This window comes from Neolamprologus brichardi, chromosome 13 (assembly GCF_056152115.1).
Source record: "Neolamprologus brichardi isolate AB-2024 chromosome 13, ASM5615211v1, whole genome shotgun sequence".
NCBI lineage: Eukaryota > Metazoa > Chordata > Actinopteri > Cichliformes > Cichlidae > Neolamprologus > Neolamprologus brichardi.
The window spans coordinates 20,888,519-20,905,862 of NC_142116.1; the positions used below are offsets into that span (position 1 = coordinate 20,888,519).

A 17,344-nucleotide genomic window follows, 5' to 3' on the forward strand; every position below is an offset into this window, starting at 1 on the left:
ATTACAACTGAACCCTGAGCTGCCTCTCCTGTGGTAGAATCTCTAATCCACACTGGTTTAGAGATTCTATGCTGATTTAACTGACCATTTGCAGACTTCACATAAATTGTGCCATTTGAAGGATCAACTCCTGACACATGATCTTTTAAAACAGTCTTATCTGCACCTGAATCACACAGAAATTGAACAGTTTTGCCTTGCACAGTTAACATGCGAACTGGTTTTACTTCTTTTCCTGACAGATTTAACAATACTTCAGTCAAATCTAGAGTCTGAAACACAGGCTGTTGTAGATTCTGGCAAGCTAAGGGATCGTTTGTACATGTATGTGTGTTAGCAGTGTCAACAGGTGCTAGTCATTTATTATATGATGGATTTTGTGAATACGGCTGTCTATACTCCTCAGGTTTGTTCTCGGGGCATTCTCTGGCAAAGTGGCCCCTCTCCCCGCATTGATAACACCTCTCATCTCTTCTACGGTTATCCTGGGGTCGCCATGGGCCTCTACCTCTCCTACTCCTGCCTCTGTTTTGCCCTCTTCCAGCCTGTCCCTGAAACAAAATTTCACCTGCTAAAAAAGCAGCGGCCTCAGAGCTTTGTGACTTCTTTTTTTTATTTTTAATGACTTCCTGTGCATGGCGGGCCCAGTTCATGCATTCAACGGACCCGTCAGTGTTATGACTAACATTTTGTTTTCTGATGAAATCAGCAATGGGTGAATGAAAGCCATTCATCAAAGCATGTTTTAACTGTTGCTGATATGGGCTGGCCTTCTCTGCACTCTCTTCAAGGCCGCTATGTTCTTTGAAAACTTCCTCTAATCTCGCCCTGAACTCATGAACATCCTCTCCTGCTTTCTGAATGCATTGGGCGATTTTGTTGTAATCTACAGAAGCTTTAAAGGTATTTCTAAGACGCTCATAAACCCCATCAACTTGGCCTCTTAAATTTGCATGGCCATAGGGTAGGACGGTATTACCATCCCTCCCTGTGTAGGTGCCTCGCACCCGAGCCCAGTTATATGTGAGACACTTTCTAAAATAGAGGGGGAGGAGGTGGAGGTGGTCAACAAGTACAAGTACCTCGGGCTGTGGGTGGACAATAAACTGGACAATAAACTGGACTGGTCATGCAACACAGAGCACCTGTACAAAAAAGCCCAAAGCCGACTGTACTTCCTCAGGAGGCTGAGGTCTTTTAACATCTGCAGGAAGCTCCTGAGGATGTTTTACCAGTCGGTGGTTGCTGGAGTACTTTTCTATGCTGTGGTGTGCTGGGGGAGCAGCACAGCAAAGAAGGACTCATCCAGGCTGGAAAAACTGATCAGGAAGGCTGGCTCTGTGGTTGGCATGAAGCTGGACACTCTGGTGACAGTGGCAGAGAAAAGGACACTAAAGAAACTGCTGGATATTATGGACAATGCTGGGCATCCTCTGCACACGGCCATAAACAACCAGAAGAGTCTGTTCAGTGACAGGTTGCTTCTCCCAAAGACAAGAACCAACAGACTTAAAAACTCCTTTGTCCCACACGCCATCAGACTGTTTAACTCCTCTCTGGAGGGGAGAGGGAGGGGAAACAGGAGGACAAAGGAGGGGGGAACAACTAAGCTGTAGTGTCTCTCCACTTCACTGTGTAATACCTTTGTGCAATACTTTTTGTTAACAATCATACTTGAAATGTGCAATTCACTTGTATTTTTATTTTTATTTTTATTCCTATTTATTCTATTTATCCCCTTTGTATATTTTATCTATATATGTCTTTGTATTTATATATGTGTGTGTGTGTGTGTGTGTGTGTGTGTGTGTATGTATATATATATGTATATGTATATATATATATATATATATATATATATATATATATATATATATATATATATATATATATATATATATATATATATATATATATATATATATAAATATTCTTGACTCTGTAACTTCTGTCGGTGCTGTGCTTTTTGGAAAACAAATTTCCCAGAGGAACCTACCCGAGGGATTAATAAAGTTCTATAAAAGTGGCTTCTGTTTCCTGACCATTTAAGCGGTACGAGGAGCAGAGTTGCTTGTGTCGGGCGATAAATTCATTAACATTAGTCAACGGGTTTCCTAAATCTTTACATGCCTCTGAACATTCAGATTCAGTCCATGGCCTGTAAACACAAATAACACGGCTTTGGTCATTTTCAACACCAAAATGAGGATTCGCAACCTCTACCATGGGAAAGGTATCATGGATAGGGTAGACAGGCATACCAGCTGCACTCGCCTCATCCCTCTTAGTTTTGGATCTAGTTCCATAAGGGCTTAAATATTTTGCTGCGGCATCCCCAAACTCCTGCCGTACTCTATCCTCCTCCTCTCTCTCTCTCTTCTCCTGCTCCTGCTTTTCTTCCTCCTCTCTGGCCTCTCTCTCCCTCTCTAATGCTGCTCTACGCTGTTGGTCCCTTAACGTCAGTACCACTGAAGTAGACCGCACCGTCTCATCTTCAGGTTTCACAGCTAATGCCTGCAAAGCTGCTCTCTTCACGTTCGCTGCCTCCTGTCTTTTCTGCGCCTGCTCTAACCACAGTTTAGCGGACGCCAGTTGTAACTCTCTCTCCTGTTTCAATTTCCCTTTTGCACAAGCTGCCTTTACTGTCAACTGGTCTACTAACATTTGACATTGTCCTACAACCAATTTACCTTCAAAATCATATTTTTTGCGCCAATGTCCTAAATACTTTGCGCTGCCGGGAGCGAATTTCATCATAAACTTCTCGTCACGCTCTGACACACTCTTGGTTGCTTGGGAACCCATAATAACAACAGCTGGTGGCGTCACAGACCACGTGTTCTGCTCCGCACGCACTCACACAAACACACTCACACAACAACAACAACGACAACACAAAATAGGCCTACTCCGGACTTGCACCGGACTGCTCGGGACACCAACCCAATCTTTCGGGACCCTAACCCAGTTCTGGGACCCTCACCCAATTCTGGGACCCTCACCCAGTTCTGGGACTCTCACCCAGTTCTGGGACCCTCACCCAGTTCTGGGACTCTCACCCAGTTCTGGGACCCTAACCCAGTCGCGCGACAAAGCCCAATAAAGGGACGCTCGGGACACAAACCCAGGGCGATTTCTCGGGACAAAAACCCAATTCCGCGGTTATAAAATCACTCTCCAACTTACTTGATGTTGCTCATTGCGTGTAGCATCAGTCCCGAATCCCGTCAATCGTCATCCATCGAGGAGAAAAAAACAGACGGCTAATCCACCGGCCCGATGACGAATTCTCACGCCCCGGGACTTTGCTGCAGGACCTCTATAAGTCCTGGCTGACGTCAGTCTGTCGGCGTGTCTCTTTTCCCTTCGGTGAATGTCGACTCCAGGGATCCGGCTCTCGAAGGACCAATTAATGATAGGTTTGTAGCATGAACCTATTCGCTGGAACGTTAAGGACAATTTGCTACACAGCAAAAAGCAAGACACAAGGCACCAAAGTTCTTTGTGTTACTCATGCATGAGGGAGACCTGCCTGGAGCCAAGTGTCGTTCCACCACTTGACCTCCGTCAGACTCTCAGCCAGGTTCCCCATAGCACTCCTTTTATTGTGGTTACATGAATATGCATAGGGTCATTAACATATAACATCTTACATAGGTAAACATGTGAACAAAGAATACTGTGTGTGTGTGTGTGTGTGTGGGGGGGGGGGGGGGGGGGGGGGGGGGAGTCATAAATGACTTCCCTAAACCTACTGGTCTGGAAAGTCCAGCAGTTCATCTAAACAAAAGGCACTCAGACGAAAACAGACATAGCTACGTTTATCCTACCGTAAAACAATAAAACAAGGTACGACCTCTTCCCATGCTCCCAGGATGTAGGTGTGGATTCCAGAACAATCTGGAATGCACACCAAGCCTTTGCAGCCTGCTAAAGATCCCACATCCTATCACTACACAATTGATTATACATCTCTAAGCATATATGGTTAAATATTTCCTAATACAAATGACAATAATAAAATCTAAACCCATCACTTTTCATGGCTGAAAGCTCTCCTGTAGAGGCTAAGCCTAGGCTTGAAGCCACTGGGGTGTTCGTTGGCGGGGGTGACGCGATGTCACTGGTATGCATGAACTTGTTAAACTTGATACAGTCCAATAACTCCAGCCTTACTCATCTTGTCCTTCAGATTCTTTATTTCCAGGATTGAACATAGCAGCACAGCGGTCACAAACTGTTTGCTTCCTCCCGATCAACAACACACCTGCCGCTAATTACGCGTGCCTACCTTAAATATCTTCACAAACTCAAAATGTGACCCCTAGCACCAAACGCTTGCTGCAGTTCTTGGTGTCAGAGGTGACACACAAGGTATCGGGTTTTCGGTGCAATTACTTTTTCATATAGGACCAAGTATGTTTGGATAGCTTTTTCCCCTTGAAAACTGCCGTTTAATATTAGACATTCTTGTCTAATATTAAAAATGGATTGATCTGAAACGTGTAAGTGTGACAAATATGGAATAAGATACGAAATCAGAAAGGAGGCAAATATTTTTTCACAGCGCTATAGTCTGTAAATGATCTTTTGGCTATAGTAGATCTTTGACTTGTTCCTTTGTTAATTGTTTGTTTAAAATAGTTTTCTCTAGGTTAAGGCGTACGGTCCAGGCCTTCAGAGCAGTGGTCTGGCCGTTGGAAAACCCACTGAATTCACAGTTGATGCCAAGCAAGGAGGAAAAGCTCCTCTGAAAATTATAGCCCAGGTATATCTGGCTTTGTATATGATCACAAATATGTTAAATATATTGTATGTACCGTATTTTTCGGATTATGAGTCGCACTTAAAATCCTTTAATTATCTCAAAAATCGACAGTGCGCCTTATGTATGAATTCTGGTTGTGCTTACTGACCATGAACCGATTTTATGTAATACACGGCGCTCAAAAATCTGTCAAAAAAGGTTTTAGTACGACTTTGGTAAGCCACGAAGTCGCACCGCTTGATGGATTGTCGGAGCATTACGGCTACGTAGTCAGGAGCCTCGCGGATACGTACTGTGCTTCAACATAATATTACTGTATTGTGTGTGGATAATGACCCCAAAATGCCACCTGTTAAGAGACATGCTGACGAAGCAGATTTCAAAGTCAAGGCTGTCGGTCACGCAGTAGAACATGAGAATAGAGCAGCTGCGAGAGATTTCAACATCAATGAATCAATGGTACGGAAGTGGAGGAAGCAAGAAGAAAGAGTTGAGTAAAGTTTGACTTATCTTATCTGGCTGTTTTGTTTCGCTTAATGCGTTTTATAGTCCAGTGCGCCTCGTGTATGAAACCAGACCTGTTCATCAACAGTGCGCCTTATGGTCCGAAAAATACGCTGTGTTAAATCTGATTGAACTATAATCCCTCGTCTTCTGCACAGGATGGTGAAGTCAATTCTGTGGATGTCCAGGTTAAGGATAATAGCAACAGCACATACACCTGCACCCACACCCCACGTAAGCCTGTGAAGCACATTGTGATGGTCTCCAGGGGAGACGTTAACATCCCTGAGAGTCCATTCAGGGTGAGTATGCACTCACACACTCTCTCACTTTCACTCTGGCATGCAAGGTTTGCCTTTTCTTCTCACTGAAAAGTCTCTTGAGTTTTGGTGTTTGTGCCCACAGATGAATATCGGAGCAGGCTGTCATCCAAACAAGGTGAAGGTCTCTGACCCTGCAGTGGCAAAGACGGGCCTCAAAGCCTTCCAGCCAACATACTTCACTGAAGGTGGGCTCTGCTGCAGATCTTCCACTGGACATAGGAGAGCTTGACCTCAGCCAGCTGACAGCCCCTCTTACAACACCCTCAGGCCCAGAGGAGCCCTGCCTGCTGAAGATGCTGCGTAACGCTCACATTGGTGAGCGTCCGTCTGATAAGTGAGAAGCTTGCTAAACAGTGAGACTCATCAGAATCCAAATACTTTATTAACCCCTAAGTAAAAGACAGAGGGGGAAAGTAATAAAAGTTCAAGCGTGGAGAAAGAAGCAGGAGCAACTGAAACGGGCTGCATGCACACACAAGAATAAGCGTTGTTAACATCTGTTTTGTCTGTCTTAGGAATCTCGTTTGTTCCCAGAGAGATTGGTGAGAACCTTCTTAACATCAAGAAGAACGGCCGTCATGTTCCCAGCAGCCCAATTGCTGTTATGAGCAAGCAGTCAGGGATTGGTGATGTGAGCCGTGTGAGTGGACCGTGGCTGACCGAGGCCAGGACTTTTCAGCCTTGAGAGTTCATCATTGATGCAGGTATATGCTCAGTGAAAGCTTAGATACTGTGATATTTTTCTTTTTAAACATTCAAATAGAATATTTGTCAGTCTCATCTTGTTATATTAGGCTTCATCTGCTTGAGCCTTTCCACTGAAGGACCCAGTTAAGTGGGCATTAACACTGAGGACCAGGAGGATGGCTGGTGACACAATGTGTTGCTTTTTGAGGTCTTTTAGCCTGTTTCACTTTGTCAGACAGCTTCTATTTCACTGATTTCTTGATTCACAAGTCTGCAATTAATCAGGCCTGAGTGTGTTTAGTAACACTGAACTGAGGTTTCCAAAATTGGTTAATCACAGTTAACTCGTGATTTAACAAGAGGGGCAATTTGTTTTTACACAGGACCAGGGAGGTTTGGATCATCTTTCTCCCTAATCTATGAAATCATCATTTAAAAACTGCATTTTGTATTAACTTGTCTTATCTGTGTCTAATATTAAAATGAGTTTGATGATCTGAAACATGTAAGTGTGATAAATATGCAAACCACTAGGAAATCAGGAAGGGGGCAAACACCTTTTCACATCACTGTAGACGTGATTACAGAATACCTTTTACATCCTGGATTACAATAGGATATCCATCAACGGCAGATACTGGTCTCCATGACACACAGATACTGGAGTGGTCTGACCTGACCACACTCGCACTGCTTACCCACAAAGTGTCTAGAGAGACAGAAAAAAGCCAGAAAACAAACAAAAAACACAAAGCCAAAGAATGTCATCTGCACACTAGCATGGACAATAAACGCAGACACAGTGCACCCAGTCATTTTTGAACTTCCAACCAAGTATCAAGAGCAGTACTGTCATTGTACCGGTACTGGCTGCTGTCTCATTGTTCAGAGAGCCCATCATTATGCAGAGAAAGGAATCTGTGTCTCTGGACCAAAATGACTGTACGTGTAGTGCTGTAGAAACAATACTGCCCAGAAACCTTGATGTTTCTATATGTGGAAACCTTCAAGTATGCATGTCCTCCTGTAAGGGTAAAGTAATGGGACATTTGCACTTTTTGCATGTAAGCCTGTTGGTCTTAACTGGAAGTTGCACTTGAGCTGTCTTGGCATCTTTCCTTCTTTGACTCACCAGTTTTGCCCTGAGCTGAATCGCTGCCTCCTTCTCTGTTGTGGTACTCAGCGGTGACTAACATGTTGTAACGTGTATCTGGCTGCAATGACTCCAGCATCACCTGCTTCTCTCCACCAGGGACCAGCACCTGCAGACAACAAACAACACTATCATCCCAACACAGTCAGAACTCATTTAAAGTTTTGGGACTTATGGAATTTCTGGAATTCTGACACATGACAGCCGGCTGAAGGCCAGAAGAGGTGAAGATGTAATGACTACGACCCACTCACAGTGTGATCCTGGCTATCAGCTCCAGTTAAAGCCATGTAGGACATGTGATACTGGAGGACATGAGCATTGGGAGGTACCCAGCTGATCACCATGCTGACGGCAGTCTCATCAGAAACCGTGAGGCTGGTTGGGCCTCCACCAGACACTGCAGCAACATCATAGAAGAGATAAAGTACCACAGCTAATGACACTTAACCCTCACTTTGTTCCTTTAAAGGAGGAAATTATTTTGGCAGCAGAGCAAAGTGTTTTTATAGAAAATAAATGTAAAGTATAACAGAGAATTTGATACTTTGATTTGATACTTTAACCTCACTACATTTATTTCATAGCTCAGAGTTCTAGTTATTCAAAGATGAGAATTTAGATGTGAAATTTAACCTTTAAGTGACTAGTACTTTGACAACTGCCATCAATTACACAATGAAGTTCATTTACGTACAGGTTATTGTATTAGTAATGCTATATTGTACATAGAGACAAAATATGACATGAAGGGCTACTGACCACAGAAAAGTAAAAGCTAACTGGGCCTAAAGACTAACGGGAGACAAACAAGCTTTCTGTGATTCTATATGTGTTTTTGTGGTAATCTTGGATATCTTAGGTTGTCTCATTACTGTCATATATGTCCTATCATTAAAACACTGGCTTCTAACAACTAACAGTGTCTCAAAAATAATTTCATAAATAAACAAATAATATGGATGCATGACTCAAATGCATGACTTTTAACTTGTGTATTTTTTAGGCTGAACACTGCTGCTAATGTGACTTAGCACATTAGCATTGACTGTCTGAGAAATTAGTTACCCTAAGGTCAGAAGGAGGAGGCACCTTCACTAGAAGAAAAGAATAATGTGTACGGGAATTTTTTAAAAATGACAAAGCTACATTTTGACATCTTTCATTATTAATAACATTTACAGTACTGTGCAAAAGTCGTGAGCCACACGCTGAAGTATTTCTTTGGACATTATCTGGTTTTTCCACTCCTTTTTAGTCCAGTTCTTGTACCTGACCATTTTCTGAGTAATGTTTTTGTTTGTTTGTTTTTTGTTTGTGTAAACACTTTGCACTGACCATTATTGGAGAACTAAAAAGCACCTAAGTCGAGGAATGTGTGTGCACATAACAGAAAACTTGGGAAAGAACCAATTTTAAATCTTTAAGCACTTTGTTACTAGCAGCCTGTCACAAAAACACATTTTGTATAGTGTTTTTTTTTTTTTTATCTTGTGAATAAAATGTATACAAATGTGTGTGATTAATCACAATGTGTTAGTGTGTAATCACCCTGAGACATGCATGCCTGTCTGCTAGCATCAGATCTAAAGCCATTTCTGATTTGGAGATGCAGCCTGCAGATTCTGTCCAGATTATCCCAGCTCTCGTCACTAAACATCCAGTCTTCACTTATCAAATGTGTAAAATTCAAGGCTGGTCCTTAAAAGCTCCCAACAACGCAAAAACTGCATAGCCACACAAGTCCCAGCGTTTCCCACCGCAGCAGCTGTGAAAAGAAAGTGGAGAAAGGATGAATGAGTCTGTGCTTATCGCTCTCCCCCAAGCTGGCGTTGTTCTTGGTAGCCATGACAACGGAGATAGTCCCAGCTTTATAAATAAAGGCCCCAACACCCCAAAAAAGAAAAATACATCGGGATTCCCTGCGCAGACCAGGAATCCCCCTAGCAGACCGAAGCTACAGAGAGGATTTGGAGTGAGTGAGAATCGAACTGGTGCCTGTCTGTGCTTCAACCTGCCAGGGGCCGGAAAGTGCTCTGCGCCATCTGCCGGGCTGTAGAATTAGTGCAAATTTGATATATTTGACTTCTCTGTTTTGTTCTCTCTGAATTACTTTTGAAAAGGAAAAATAATAATTTTAATGTGAGGCAAAACATGTATGGTGCTCGGTAAAGATGACACGCCGACCCACTTCTTCTTTTTTTTTTTTTTTTGAGAAAGTTTGTTTTCATATTAAACCAGTGTCAGTGACGTCATTCTACGCGACTACCACAGGTAAAGAAAAGCCTGAATCTGTAGATCTTTTTCTTTTATTTTTTGTTGTCTAAAACACAAGAGATAAAAAAAAAAAACCCACAGGGAAACATAGGAAATAATGTTTTGTGAGGCAATGACTTGTTGGCACAAGAAGAGTGGTCCTTGGTAGCCATGACAACAAGGAGGTCTGTTTGTTTGTGGCAGGTAAAAGAAAAAAAAGAAAGAAAAGAAAAAAGTCAGGGGAAGCCCAGGCTGAACAAGGTTCATCCCTTAGAATTTTCACTCCAAGATCACCTGCCTGGACCTCCCCCTAGCAGGTGAACATACAGAGCCAGGTGAACCGAGGGCTCGAACCCGGGCCTGTATGTTACTAACCTGCTAGCCCGCCACATGTCGCCACATGACGGGCTATGAGAATGGGAAAAATTCTTCTATTTAAAGAACACTACGTGCACATCCCGTGACCAGCCTTTTCCATTAGTTGGAGACCACACATTTTTGCACTCAAATACTCACCAAATTTTACACACTCACACCTGGTTTTTTTTGCCTGCACACCATTTATTTCTCAACAACCACTCCTTTTTCATCTCTGTTACCTTGCCTTTATTACATATTTATTACATCCTCTTAGCTAGCATCAATGACTGGACAAAAGAGCAACACAGTGCTTTTCTCATCATTTCTTTAGTCACGCTCAAGTCATTCACCTCTACGGATTAGCTAAACCAACTTTACAAAACAAGTTTCCCCGAAGAGCCCACTTCTCATCTTAGCTGCCTAGATTTCAGGACCTAGCTAAGGACAGTGGCCACAAACACATTTAACTTACCGAAAAATAGCTGCGGGGCCTCAGTCTGTCTGTGGGGCATAACTAGACTGGCCATCGGGCATACTGGGTATTTGCCGGGTGGGCCGATGGTAATTTTTCGTTTTAAATGGGCCGATGTTTTGTTGTTGTTGTCTTTTTTTTCTTAACCGTGTAAACAGTGAAAGGTGGCGGATTGGACAGATGCTGGCAGACGTGTAAAAATAACTCAATTGTTTGGTAGTGGCTGTGGTGGAGCTTTCACAGCTTCAGTAAAATTAGCAAGTGGTGGAAGCCAGCAGGTGGATGGGGGAAAGGGGAGGCGGAGGTGGAGAGACCCAAGGCGGCCGCGGGTCCGACTGTCAGGTGAAATGAGCTTCAGGTAAGAAGTTATGACCTGCAGTCTATCTGGGTCAAACCAAGTTTAGGTGTAGTTTATTTTCGTTGTGCTAACTTTTTACAGTCAGTTACAATAACTCGTACTGTGTACTAGCTAGCATGATGGAGTTTCTATACAGTTGGGTGGGTGCTATATGTTACTGGTGAACTTTATTTTATTCATATGGTTAGTTAGTAGAGTTGCCTACCATCCTGTAAAAAACGGAATCCTCTGGTATTCAGAGTTAATATTACATGTTTCGTATTGAGCTGAAAATACACGGATTTGTCCCATACTTCAGCTACAATTTAAAAAAAGACAAAAAGCTGGAGTTATTCTGTGTCTTTACGCTGTCAGCTGCCTCTTCTTCTCTCATTCTCCCCCCTCCCTCTCCTGCTGCTACTTCAATCATGAAACTGATCAATGATCAGCTGATCAGCGTTTCTGCCGCAAGTCCCGTCTTTCTTGCTTGTTTATCTCCCGCTTTGCGCCAGAAAGAGGAAACTAGCGGAGGTCGTGTTAAACAGCAGAAGCGCCTTTAAACTTGATAAGCTGTTGTTAGAATTGATTTAATATTACTTTCTAGTATCAGCTGATGTTTGTTGGAGCCATAAAAGCTGCTGGTTATCTGGTGAGAGGGAAACATAAAAAGGCCAGGTAGAGCATTAACAGGGAAAGGGGGGCACAAAGAAATACTTTTCTTTCTTATTCTCATTTAAAATTTCTAGCTTTTAATAAATAATTATCCAAATCTTACAACCAAAGTTTTCATCTGATGTCAAATGTATAGAAATCCATTATTGTACATAGTAAGTTTTTTTCAGGGTCCCAACATAATTTCTTCAGAAGAAAGTACTGTACATGATGCCAGTATTTTCCCACATTTTCTAGATACTGTACTAGTACTTTGTGTAAAATGCCATCAAAAAGTCAGTTAAGTTTTATTCTTTCTCACCTGTCTTTCTGTCTCCTTTCACTTTTAAAAGGTTGCCATCCATTCATTAACTTCCGCTTATCCTTTCCAGGGTCGCGGGGGGCGCTGGAGCCTATCCCAGCTATCACAGGGCGAGAGGCAGGGTACACCCTGGACAGGTCGCCAGTCTGTCGCAGGGCCAACACACAGGAACAAACAACCATTCGCACTCACACCTAGTGACAATTTGGATTATCCAATTAACCTATCCCCACAAGCTGCATGTCTTTGGACGGTGGGAGGAAGCCGGAGTACCCGGAGGGAACCCACGCAAACACGGGGAGAACATGCAAACTCCACACAGAAAGACCCCGGCCTGATGTTGGAATTGAACTCAGGAGCTTCTTGCTGTGCGGCAACAGTGCTAACCACCGTGCTGCCACGGTGGCAAAGGTTGCCATGTTAGAAAAACATATTTTGCCCTGCCATGCTGTTTATTGATGTGGTAAATAAATAGTTTATGAAAATATCACTAAATCTGTCATTTATTATTTTTAATATTCAGTAATGGTCATGTCTCACCTCTAGTCTTCTCTGTCTTAATTTCAGGTTTCCACCATATGTTGTAGATCGTTCAGGAAGTTAACTCAACCAGTCTTTGGGTTTCGGCTAAGTACTGTTTAGAATAGCAGAATAGGGAGGATGGTGTAGGTTTAAGTTTATTAGATTGATACATATGTACCAACAAGACAGTGTACATCACTGTCACAACGACGTTTGTTTTCATTCAAAGGCTTTATGGAACTTTGACAGGAGGGCCACGCCCGATTTCCTCTGTCATCCACGTCATACTTAGATCCTCCTCAATCTGTGTACATACGCCGCCTCTAAACCCCCGATAGTGCCAGTGTCAGTTAGTGAGTCAGTAAAATACTGACTCACTAACAGGGTTAGTCTGTTCTGGGATGAGTGTGGTAGTTAACCCTCATTTAACACATCCCTCTCTGCTCCTCTAGCTCGCTCTATCTCACTGAGAATCAGAAAGCCTTGACATTTACTGCTATTAACTTTACACTCTTGTTGTAAAGACGCAAAGAAAACACAGTGAAAAGGTTAGAAGGACGTAAGGAAAAAGAATGAATGAATGGTTTAATAGAAGGAAAGAAGTTAAAGGGACTACATATTCAAAGGTCTTATTTCTGATACTACCCCATGAAAATATTTGCTCTGTGTGCCGTGCTGCAGCTGCTACATTTGGCTTCGGATTCACTTTTTGGCGCCTACGCCTCTCGAGATGTGTTAATGCAGAAAGGTATTGAAAAACTCTGGTCAACCAACCAGCAGTCTGTCTGCTGTGTCGTATGAAATGCGTGGAAGGAGAGGTACCAACTGTCTGTTACATATAGATGAAAAATAAAGCTCTGACGTGACCTCGGGTCAGCCAGCCTGACGGTCAGAGAAACAGAAACGTGTTGGATTGTGGATCTCTGAGCTGCACATCAAAGATGCACCTATGCACAGATCAAGTCTCAAATCTACCTCATATACATCTGTGTGTGTTTTTCTGTTGATGCCTTTCAAACAAAACTAGCCATGATATTTTCCACCTCAGACAATTAATATCAGTTAACTACGCCCCCTTTCAGATTTGTTCACCAAAAGAAAAGAAAAAAAAAAACGTCATTAACGCTGTTTATTATTTGTCAGACCAGTTTCATTTTCATACTTTGTAAATATCTATGTTGTATGGAGCTTGAACTAAAATGTAAATATGTTTACTGTATTTGTAATAATTATAATCCATTCGCTGTACAGCATAGATGTGTCAAGCAGATATCCTAATTCTGTGTATGGTAATCTTGCACCATTGAACTGTTAGTGAATGAGGCAACAATAAAAGTGGGAAACGTGCATTAGCAGATCAAGTGCTGCCTGCTTATTTCCTACTTTATGTGAGCTTCTGCTGTAGTTTATTATGTGCTTTTAGCCCCAAGAAACCACCCTTTTACTGTGGCGCACAACAAGATCTTCTGATGTTTGGTGTCATCTTCCTGTGATCTCCTGTGAACAGGTGGATTAATTCATTTCAAGTTTATGTATGTAGCACCAAATCACAGCAGTCGCTGAATATTGTAAAGACTCTAGAATAATTATGGAGGCACAACATTTAAAGCTCCCATCCTTCCATCCCACAGACCTAAAAGTTAGTTATATGATAAACAGCCCCGTGTTTGTTTACTTGATTTGTAAAATGCAAAGTGGTGACTTTTTCTCTTCAAGTACGTCCTCATATGGAGACAGTTTTTTTAATGGCCCAAAACAAGTCATTGTTTACAAAAATGCACATTTTATTGGGCAAAATGAGGTAAACAGTGAAGAAAAGTATAAGAAAACAGAGCATAGGATCTCCGGAGACTGTGGCAACTAGAATTATTGTATACATGTGTGTGTATTAAGGACTGACACAGACAAAGAATGAATCAGACAATGAAGCAATGTCCTTTTTAAATGTTTATTTATAAACAGGATAAAACCATTCAAGTATTGAGTCATGAATAAAACATCAACCTCTGATCTGCTAATTGGGAAACAGAGGATGTCAGTGTATTTTTCAATGCTAGTCCAAATTGAGTGAGATGACTTTACATTTGAATAGATTGGATTACAAGTTATATTTGGTTTTAATTGAATGAGTTCAATTTGATTTAAATCAAGCCAATTCACAACATATAAACTTGAAATATATGGTAAGATAAAGGTTGTGCAATAATACAGAGAAAGCCCCAACAATCAAATGACCCCCTATGAGCAAGAACTTGGCAACAGTGGGAAGGAAAAACTCCATTTTCGGCAGAACCAGAATCAGGGAGGGGCCATCTGCCTCCACCGGTTGGGGTAAGAAAATGAAACTAAACTATAGGAAGACAAAGAGGAAAGATGTTCATGATATATATGAAACTTTCCGCTAGCCTTGACTAAAATATTGTTTTTGACAGGAAAGTATTGTTTCATTCATGTTTATTCCACGAGGTGGACAGCAGGAATAAAACAAACCAGATACTAAGAAATAAAGTAAACAATGAAACTTTCTTGATATGCTAAAATTCCCACTGAGACTGGATAAGATTATTCTAAAACTGGTCAAAATACAATTCTCTTCATGCACAGAATTTCCACCCAGTCCCACAACCCAGGACGAATATTCCTTGTGTGTTCTTGAGCTGGACAGAAATTCCTCTTGCTGAGCGGGGTCCACGCCAGCCTCGTGTCAGGCAGACGAGGAGCCTCCTGTCCCAGTCTCGTCCGTCCACTGGGCCCATCACATCCCAGCCCAGTTCGCATTCTGCATTGGAGTCCGTCACTCGATACCACCGCGGCTCCCCTCACGTCATCACCTGTAAGTAAAAACAAATAGGAGCCAGAACCATCATCCCGGAAGCTGCCCTGGCTTATAGCCATGGCGACCCTCTCCCAACACGGCTGCACCCAGTGAACAACAGTGAGACGCTGCTGACAAATGCAGGCAGTGGTATACATCTGCCCTGATGTCAATCACACACGTTGTCTCCTACTGTCGCCGTTCCTGCTGTCGGGACTGGGTCACCACATCACGCTGACCGGTCTCCAGACGAGGCGTCGCACCCCCCACGATCACGCAGCGGCTCCCTCTTTTCCACCTGGCCTTCATGCGTTCCTCTTCCAATCTAGGGCCTCTCTCCTTCCAGTGCTCAGCTTGCTTCCTTTTAATACGACCTATAAAACAGCTGAAAGGACACCTCTGGACACACCTATGCCTCAACATGTGATCACTATCAGCTAATTTTTCCAATGCCCAGCTAATCCACAGTGGATTAAAACAACGTAGAATGACACACTAAAAACATGCGATACAAACAGAATAAAATCATGCAAATAAAAACTACACTCACAAATAGATACTAAAATCAGAAGAAAACCAAGATAAACAATGAATACAAAATTTCTACTGTGTGCAACTCTTTCAGTCTTTGAATATTTTTCATTTCTTACAATCAGAATTCTCCAATAGATTTGTAGAAGAAAATTATTTTCTTTCATGCATCACCAACTGAACCTTTTATGTTAACGTCTCAAGCTCCAGCCTAACCTCATTGAATTTTGCTTAGCAAAGTACTTTTCAACTCTAATAATTAGTAAGATTATATTTCTTATCATCTGTTGGTCGTCTGACCTGATAAACTTCAATGAACATTATAACACAGGAGTGATTGTCTCTAAAAATGGGCTCCTGCACGCTTGCAGACATTTTTCCATCACAACTTATGGATGATGAAGGATTTGATTAAAGCCGTGAAACATTACTGATAACCTTCATGTGATGTTACATTAAAGCCAATTTTTATTAAAATCAGGGACTTTTCTAACTGACCTCTGACCTTTGAGCAGTAGTGTGTACTGTATGCTTGTATGTAACTGTATCTGACCTGGATTTTATCACCAGTTTCAAATAAGAATCTTCTTTAAAGTCTGTCTTTCAATACAAATGAAGTTAAACTTTATCAAGGCTGATGGTAAACTGTCCCTAACAAGTCCACTTTATTGCGTGCTCATTGACTTTCTCCTATCAGACTGTTTAACAAGCCCACTTTATACATGCTTATTAATCTATCACGCTTATCAGTGGCTCATGGTTGCTTAAAGCCTGTGTCTGATAGACTAGATTTACTGACCCTGCGTAAATTTGCGTAAATTCCCCTGAACCTAACACCTCCTAGCACCCCGCTGAGAGGCCTTCAGCTCCATTGTTCTCCTGCTTTTGTTGTGCAAATATACCCTTCCCCAACCCCCAACCATGAGAGATTCAGGAGACAAGAGAGAACCAGGAGAAGGTCTGTCCTTCCAATCGTTGTCAGACTCACAACAAAGTACCTGCAGCCTACAATACACCATATTAGTAGTAGCTTTTATGTGCACTATTATGCAAAATTAGTTCTTGTCAATCCTTGTCACTACATTGCATGCCTGTCCATAAACATATATACACAGAGTTGTACATATATTTATATATCCACATACATATATATGTCATGAGTTTCTTCTCTGAAGTTGCTCTATTTCTCTTCAGGTTTCTCTCAGACCAAGATTGAATGTGATGACAAGGGTGATGGATGGTGTGACATGTGCTGCTGGCCCACAGAACCAGGTGAGTATGCTGTCCATGTGCTCTGCAACAATGAGAACATCCAACACTCTCAGTTAAGATCAGTTTTCACGATTGTTGCCTCAAGATCATGGTGGTGGGCTTGTGATGGACACACTTTTCATGGCTGAAAGCTCTCCTGTAGAGGCTAAGCCTAGGCTTGAAGCCACTGGGGTGTTCGTTGGCGGGGTGACGCGATGTCACTGGTATGCATGAACTTATTAAAGTTGATACAGTCCAATAACTCCAGCCTTACTCATCTTGTCCTTCAGATTCTTTATTTCCAGGATTGAACATAGCAGCACAGCGGTCACAAACTGTTTGCTTCCTCCCGATCAAAAACACACCTGCCGCTTATTACGCGTGTCTACCTT

At 42.3% G+C, this 17,344-nt stretch overlaps 3 protein-coding genes across 3 annotated transcripts; 1 reads left to right on the plus strand and 2 right to left on the minus strand.

The window, feature by feature from the left end:
• Nucleotides 1-356: 356 nt before the first annotated feature.
• Nucleotides 357-2,805, minus strand: LOC148099984 (uncharacterized). Its single transcript, XM_087849759.1, has 2 exons — nt 2,024-2,805; nt 357-1,041 (listed from the first exon to the last, which is right to left on the minus strand). The coding sequence occupies exons 1-2, from the start codon at nt 2,803-2,805 to the stop codon at nt 357-359; spliced, it is 1,467 nt and encodes a 488-aa protein (XP_087705885.1).
• A 2,595-nt stretch (nt 2,806-5,400) lies between these two features.
• Nucleotides 5,401-6,280, plus strand: LOC148099985 (filamin-A-like). Its single transcript, XM_087849761.1, has 4 exons — nt 5,401-5,574; nt 5,678-5,780; nt 5,815-5,910; nt 6,111-6,280. Exons 1-4 carry the CDS (start codon nt 5,530-5,532, stop codon nt 6,278-6,280), a joined length of 414 nt encoding a protein of 137 aa, XP_087705887.1. The 5' UTR covers nt 5,401-5,529.
• A 1,081-nt stretch (nt 6,281-7,361) lies between these two features.
• Nucleotides 7,362-9,095, minus strand: LOC148099986 (collagen alpha-1(XX) chain-like). Its single transcript, XM_087849760.1, has 3 exons — nt 8,987-9,095; nt 7,690-7,835; nt 7,362-7,544 (listed from the first exon to the last, which is right to left on the minus strand). Exons 1-3 carry the CDS (start codon nt 9,093-9,095, stop codon nt 7,362-7,364), a joined length of 438 nt encoding a protein of 145 aa, XP_087705886.1.
• Nucleotides 9,096-17,344: the final 8,249 nt, after the last annotated feature.

What these genes read in the sequence shown, in the direction of transcription:
- LOC148099984 (XM_087849759.1), bottom strand. Translation starts at nt 2,805, where the DNA reads ATGGGTTCCCAAGCAACCAAGAGTGTGTCAGAGCGTGACGAGAAGTTT. An exon ending in GGTCAGGAAACAGAAGCCAC is followed by an intron (nt 1,042 to 2,023) that starts TTTTATAGAACT and finishes CCTCCCCCTCTA; the next exon opens with TTTTAGAAAGTGTCTCACAT.
- LOC148099985 (XM_087849761.1), top strand. Translation starts at nt 5,530, where the DNA reads ATGGTCTCCAGGGGAGACGTTAACATCCCTGAGAGTCCATTCAGG. An exon ending in TCCCTGAGAGTCCATTCAGG is followed by an intron (nt 5,575 to 5,677) that starts GTGAGTATGCAC and finishes TTGTGCCCACAG; the next exon opens with ATGAATATCGGAGCAGGCTG. An exon ending in GCTGCGTAACGCTCACATTG is followed by an intron (nt 5,911 to 6,110) that starts GTGAGCGTCCGT and finishes TGTCTGTCTTAG; the next exon opens with GAATCTCGTTTGTTCCCAGA.
- LOC148099986 (XM_087849760.1), bottom strand. Translation starts at nt 9,095, where the DNA reads ATGTTTAGTGACGAGAGCTGGGATAATCTGGACAGAATCTGCAGGCTG. An exon ending in ACAGGCATGCATGTCTCAGG is followed by an intron (nt 7,836 to 8,986) that starts GTGATTACACAC and finishes ATGTTGCTGCAG; the next exon opens with TGTCTGGTGGAGGCCCAACC. An exon ending in CTGATAGCCAGGATCACACT is followed by an intron (nt 7,545 to 7,689) that starts GTGAGTGGGTCG and finishes TGTTGTCTGCAG; the next exon opens with GTGCTGGTCCCTGGTGGAGA.